Source organism: Lynx canadensis, chromosome A1 (genome assembly GCF_007474595.2).
Source record: "Lynx canadensis isolate LIC74 chromosome A1, mLynCan4.pri.v2, whole genome shotgun sequence".
In the NCBI taxonomy this organism is placed as follows: domain Eukaryota; kingdom Metazoa; phylum Chordata; class Mammalia; order Carnivora; family Felidae; genus Lynx; species Lynx canadensis.
In genome coordinates this window covers 18,720,944-18,726,943 of record NC_044303.2, presented here as the reverse complement: position 1 = coordinate 18,726,943, position 6,000 = coordinate 18,720,944, and the positions used below count along the sequence as shown (strand labels likewise).

The 6,000-nt window shown below is 51.1% G+C and overlaps 1 protein-coding gene across 1 annotated transcript in view; it reads left to right on the top strand.

Annotated features, from left to right (window-relative positions):
• The first annotated feature begins 275 nt into the window (after positions 1-275).
• FOXO1 (forkhead box O1) overlaps positions 276-6,000 on the top strand; it is a 97,730-nt gene continuing 92,005 nt past the window's right edge. Inside the window, exon 1 of the mRNA XM_030309570.1 lies at positions 276-1,332. Within this exon, the coding sequence (XP_030165430.1) occupies positions 682-1,332 (651 nt within the window). The 5' untranslated portion in view covers positions 276-681. The remainder of the gene's footprint in view (positions 1,333-6,000) is intronic.

The window sequence follows — 6,000 nt, the reverse complement described above, 5'->3', positions numbered from 1 at the left end:
TGAGAATTACCAGAAAATAATAACAGAGATCCAAAAAAAAAAGAGAGAGAGAGAAAGAGAGAGAGTGTGTGAAAGAGAAAAACATCCCACTACCCCCCACCAAACCACTGCCGCCTCCCGGGTGGAAAACCGGCCCCCGCCCAGGCGGGCGACCACTGGCTGCCTGGGCGGCGGTGCCGCGCGCTCATTGGTCGCGTGCGCTGTCAGTCAGGGGCGGGCCGGCGCGCGCGCCGCCGCGGGCGGGGGGCGGCGGCAGATCCCGTAAGTCGGGCGGCAGCGTAGTCGCTGCAGCAGCCGCCGCCGCCGCCACATTCAACAGGCAGCAGCGCCGCGGTCGCGCCGCCGGGAGAGCGAGCGGCCCGCGGCGTCCGTCCTCCTTCGGTCCGCAGGCCCTGTCAGCAGGAGTTCGGCGCCGACTGCTGCCCGACCCGGCGACTCTGGCCTGCAGTCCTGCCCGTGCAGCGAATCTGGAAGAGCCTAGATGTTGATGGACCCGCGAAGTTAAGTTCTGGGCTCGCGCTACTACTCCGCCGCGCCTTCCTCCCGGTTTTCGTCGGCTCGAGGCGCCGACCTCGCCCCCCCAAATCTCGGACCGGCTCTTCGCGCCCTCTCCCCCTTGGCTCCCTGTGCTGCTCTCGACCCTTTGGCTCTCCCGCGGTTGGGGGAGGGGTGGGGGTCACCATGGCCGAAGCGCCCCAGGTGGTGGAGATCGACCCGGACTTCGAGCCGCTGCCCCGGCCGCGCTCGTGCACCTGGCCGCTGCCCAGGCCGGAGTTTAGCCAGTCCAACTCGGCCACCTCCAGCCCGGCGCCGTCGGGCGGCGCGGCAGCGAACCCCGACGCCGCCGCGGGCCTGCCCTCGGCCTCGGCGGCCGCTGTCAACGCCGACTTCATGAGCAACCTGAGCCTGCTGGAGGAGAGCGGGGACTTCCAGCAGGCGCCCGGGTCCGTGGCGGCGGCCGCAGCGGCGGCGGCAGCGGTGGCGGCGGCGGCGGCCGCAGCTGCCGCCACCGGGGGGCTGTGCGGGGACTTCCAGGGCCCGGAGGCGGGCTGCTTGCACCCGGCGCCGCCGCAGCCCCCGCCGCCCGGGCCGCTGTCTCAGCACCCGCCGGTGCCCCCAGCCGCCGCCGGCCCCCTTGCAGGGCAGCCGAGAAAGAGCAGCTCGTCCCGCCGCAACGCGTGGGGCAACCTGTCCTATGCCGACCTCATCACCAAGGCCATCGAGAGCTCAGCCGAGAAGCGGCTCACGCTGTCGCAGATCTACGAGTGGATGGTCAAGAGCGTGCCCTATTTCAAGGATAAGGGTGACAGCAACAGCTCCGCGGGCTGGAAGGTGAGTGGCCTCGGGACGCACAGCCGGACTGGGAGGGGGCGCGGGGACTCTGCCTCCACCTGAGGTCGTGGTGAGGCAGAGGAGAGGGCGGCTGTGGAAGTTTGCTTGGGCTGAAAGTGCAGGGCACGCGGGCAGCGCGTGCAGGGAAAGCTCGACAAGTGGCAGATGTGAGTGGTGGGCTTGCCCAGGACCTGTCGGGGGACAGGAATAAGTGTGTGTGTGCGCGCGCTCAAGTGAGAGTTGGAGCGGGACGGGGAAAAGGGGCTCATTTGGGAATTAGGGAGTGAAAAAAAGTAACGGCAAGAAGTGGACATAAGAGCGAGCCGAAAAGTTCGCCGCCAGTGGAAGGAGGAAGGGGTTTACTGGGAGCTGCTCCCCCACGGCCGGCGAGGACTCTTGTCACCGCTTCTTTTACTCCAGGACCTTTAGGGGGTGAGGGCGGCTCCTCTCCGTCGCCGCGACGCGCGTTCCCCCCAGCCTTGGGCTGCGCCGAAGAGCCGTTTCCGCCGCACTGGGCGGAGGAGGGCGCCGGGAAGCTCCTCGGGGCCCCGCCGCCGGGGGACCGATCTGTAGGTGGAAGGGACAGGTCGCGAGTCGTCCCTTGGCAGCGCAGTTTTGGGAGGCCGGTGTGCATTTTGCTTTGTTTTGATTTTACCCGAAGTGGCCTCGAGTGCAGGGGGTCGGGCGCGACGAGCCCGAGGTAGTGCATCCGACACGTGCGAAGAGGCGGCCACCGCCTGCGGAGCGCGGGCGCCGGGCCGCGCCGGGCCGCGCCGGGCAAGCTAAAGTTCAAGTGTGACCCTCGGCGGGGGCGGAGGCGGGAGCGGGAGCTGCGACGGCGAGGGAGGGGCCGCAGGCGTAGGAAGAGAGCGTCTTTAAAGGGCCAGCGCGCTGGGGCGGTGCGCGGTTCCCGGCCCGGCCGCGGGGCTGCGAGGCCAGTACTTCTCTACGCAGGGAAGTGTCCCCAAACTTGGCCTCGCCCATGGTCTGAGGCCTTTACATAGGCATGGGGAGGCTGCCTTGGGTGACCAGGGCTGGGGATGTGTGTACCTTCTTTCTCACTTTGCCGCCTCATTGTTACCGAGCGTGGAGGTACAGATCCCAGAGGCAGGCAGGGGGCTTTGTGACAAGTGTTTTCGGGGAGTCGGAGTGGAGGTGAGCATCAAAGCAGTTTGTAGGGCCGTCCTGCCACAAGAGAGGACCGTAGATGAGGGGCCTCTGGTCCTTTTTGTCTTTCAGAGAGGGAGACCCGGAGAGACGCAGGATGGGGGCAGGTACTTCCCTACTAGGAGACTGAGAAGACCCCGGGGCTCTCAGGAGGAGAGGCTGTGGGGAGGCCTCCCGGGGGTGCATTCTCCTTTGGCCTTCTGAAGCTGACAGTTTCTCGCTGTCCCAGGTGGAGGGATCGATGTGAAAGTTTAGTGGAGAACTTCCTCACTCCTCGGAACTTCTTCCTCACCCCTAATCCTGACTGTACAGCCTAATAAAGATTGATCTTTGCTGCGCAATTGGTTACACCACGGTTGTTTTACATTCACTGTCATGCCTGTGGTTAATGTGTGTCAAAAAGGTTAAGATACTCCTAACGTATTGAGGTTCCTGGAGAAGGAGCCAGGATATTATTTTTTCCCAAGTGTGTTTTAGAGTAAACGTACCACTTAATAATATCATTACTAGGCGTTAACATGTTATTTTACCAAGTGTTTCAGAAAGGTAAAGTGCTTTCTTTTAAGCTTGATATGTATTCTTTTAAGTCACAAAATCAAGATTGTCTGCCAAATCCAATTTTACTTAACATTTGAATTTAAGACCTGACTTGCTCATCTATCAACCCTACTTTATAAATAAACCCTATTTATTTATAAAGCGTTTGCCATTAAAAAAAAAAAAACAACTTTTTCAAAGTACGGTGTGTACTTACACCATTCTTTTAGGTCCTTGGAAATGGATACAATCTACTTCACCTTGCTGGAGTGCCTTTCTTCAAAGATGGAGAAAGGCAATGTTTGGGATTATTTTTAGTTTTGCCTCTCATATGGCCTTAAATCAGATTATTCTTCTTAAACTAGGAATACAACCTAAACTTTCAAGTTAAAAACAAAACAAAACAAAGATTCTAAGGCCAAAGCAAACCCCCAACCATTTTTATTAGGTTTTCTAATTTTTTTTGCCAAAATGCAATTATAATTTTATTTTTAAAAATACACTTTTCAGAGCACTTTTCAGAGCAATTAGAATCGTTGGTATCTGTTCAAAATTGGAGGCCCAGTGACTGCTCCCAGTGGCAACCAAGTGGGGCTTTGGGAGGAGCGGGTTGCCGTTCTCAAGTGAGTAAATGTTTCAGGTGTAATGAGAGTCCGTTGGTGGAAGTCAGATTACAGCAAGTGCATTTTCACTTTGAGTAAAGGGATATTTTAAGAAGAAAAGAAACAGCCTTAAGTATTCTAAGTCATAACTAGTCTTTTGGTTCGAGTTTTCATAAAAATGAGTTACTTGTTAAAACCAAGTTTTTCAGATTTGAAAGACTCCCTTGATTTAAAGGTTCGTAAAAGGGAGAAATTTTACTATGACTCTTAGCTTTAAAAATCGAGCCCTAAAATGCAAATCAACCAAAACCTAACTATTTTAAAACTTAGGAGAGGCTGCTTTGGAACTAAATATTTCCTGTGATTTACTGGTGGGAATTAGATTGACTCTTTAATTAAATATAGTTGCTTGTGCTTTACTTTCTGGGGCCTGCCTGAGAATTTGAAAGTGGTTTTCATGGACAGAATAGTTGAGAAGCTGTTAAAGAGTTCATAAACTTCTAGTTCCTTAGACACTGGTTATATTTGTCAGATAAGCATTTTGTATTTATGGAGATGGTACCTTACATGTGCTTTACGGTTGCTTTAGTATCGGCTATAATTATCATAAGGTTACACTCAAAGTGGAAGCTAAGACTTTTGGAAAACCCAGGATCTTTTAAACCATGTACACTATTTATAAATAGTGAAACTTCATTTCCATGACCTTTTTTTTTTTCTTCCCCTCCCACATAGAAAGCTTTCTAGAGCTTGGGAACTAGTATTGTGAGCTCTGGTTCTGTCCGTCCCTCCCCCCACTCTTTTTTTTTAATGGCAGTTTTAAGTTGACTCTTGTTTTTTGTTTTGACACTATTTGGAGCACTTTGGTTAAAAGAATGCTTCGACAAGTGAGATATCTCAGATGTTCCTTATTTTGGAATGACATTTCTTTCATTTGGCTTATGAACTGACAGTACTACTTTTTGTGTTTAAAAACTCATATTTTGTAATTCGGGTTTGTAATCTGCAGGTGAGTTATTTAAATAGCCACAAAGTCCCTAGCACAGGGATGATAGATGCTTTCTTGCTGCAGTCACATTTGATTTAAAAATGACCTCTTTAAAGGTGAGGTCAGCTTCTAGATTGTTACTGAAATTATCTTAAAAGAAAACCTTTTTTTTTACAGTGGGGTGAAAATGTCAATATCTGTATTTGGGGAAGGGAGCATGCGGTAAGAGAATTAAAAATGAGTAAGGGAATTATGCAGCCAAGTGTGATATCATATTTACTAAAGGCTGAAAAAGGTATGTGGGACTGACATAACAGGTCTTATGGCTGTCATGTTTTTTTTTCAGAAATTCCAAAATTGATGTCAAGTGTGAATACCTTAATTGATAATTATAAGAATTTTATTTTTATTTTACCTGTGGATTTGTGGCAGATCCTTGGAAGAGAGTGGTGACTTCTATTTTTGACTTTTTTCAGCTTTTATTTTCTTAGGGTGGCAAACATTTGAATACTGGGAAGAAGGCATTTTTAATTCTCATGTAAATTTTAAAGAAGGTTAAAGTTCATTGAGACAAACTCCCCCCCCCCCCCCCCCCAATTATTGAGAGTCTGTCACATTGGCAGTGGACACAAATGTGGCTAGGATACCATGCACTGCACAGGGAATCTTTTAAGGGGACATATAAACTGGGGAGGAGGGAAAGAATACTCAGTGGTGAGTTAGAATCCCTGACAGGCTGGACATGTTCTCTCTGTCCTTGTGCCTTTTCATCCAGCCTCCTAAACTACAATTCTGTATGATTTTTCTAAGACAGCAGCTGTCTGTATTTGCCTGGAATTTCTTTGGAGAGCCTGAATTATTTGCATTTTTCTAGAACACTCTGCCCTTGGAAACTACCCAGTACCTTGGCATCATGGGAATTTAATCGGCTGGGTTTTTTTGTTTTTTTTTTTTTTTCCCTGCATGTGCCGTAACTTTGGGGCTTCCTGGAATCCTCTTGGAGAGGCAGGATAAACCCCATGGTGATTAGAGCAGTTTGTAGTTGTACTGAGCCTTGGAGCATTGAGTGAGCAAAGTGGATTTAGCCCTGCGTCTCTGCAGTTCAGCTTTTGCCTCGGCCTTCTTAGTAACAGCTTGCAGAGACTTGCCTTTGCCCCAATCCCCTGGGACCTTCCTTGGGTTAGATAACCACCTTTTCTTGGTGTGTACAAAATTCTGAAGTTGGTATGGGCTGCTCCTCAGTTGTCAAACAGGATTGGATGAACTTGAGAAAGTGTTTTCTTTTGGTGTCTGAGGGGTGACGGTTTGTGTTCCAGTGGATATGCTGTATAGAAGTGTACTGAAGCCTGGAAGAATTGTCCCTTTTTGCTAATT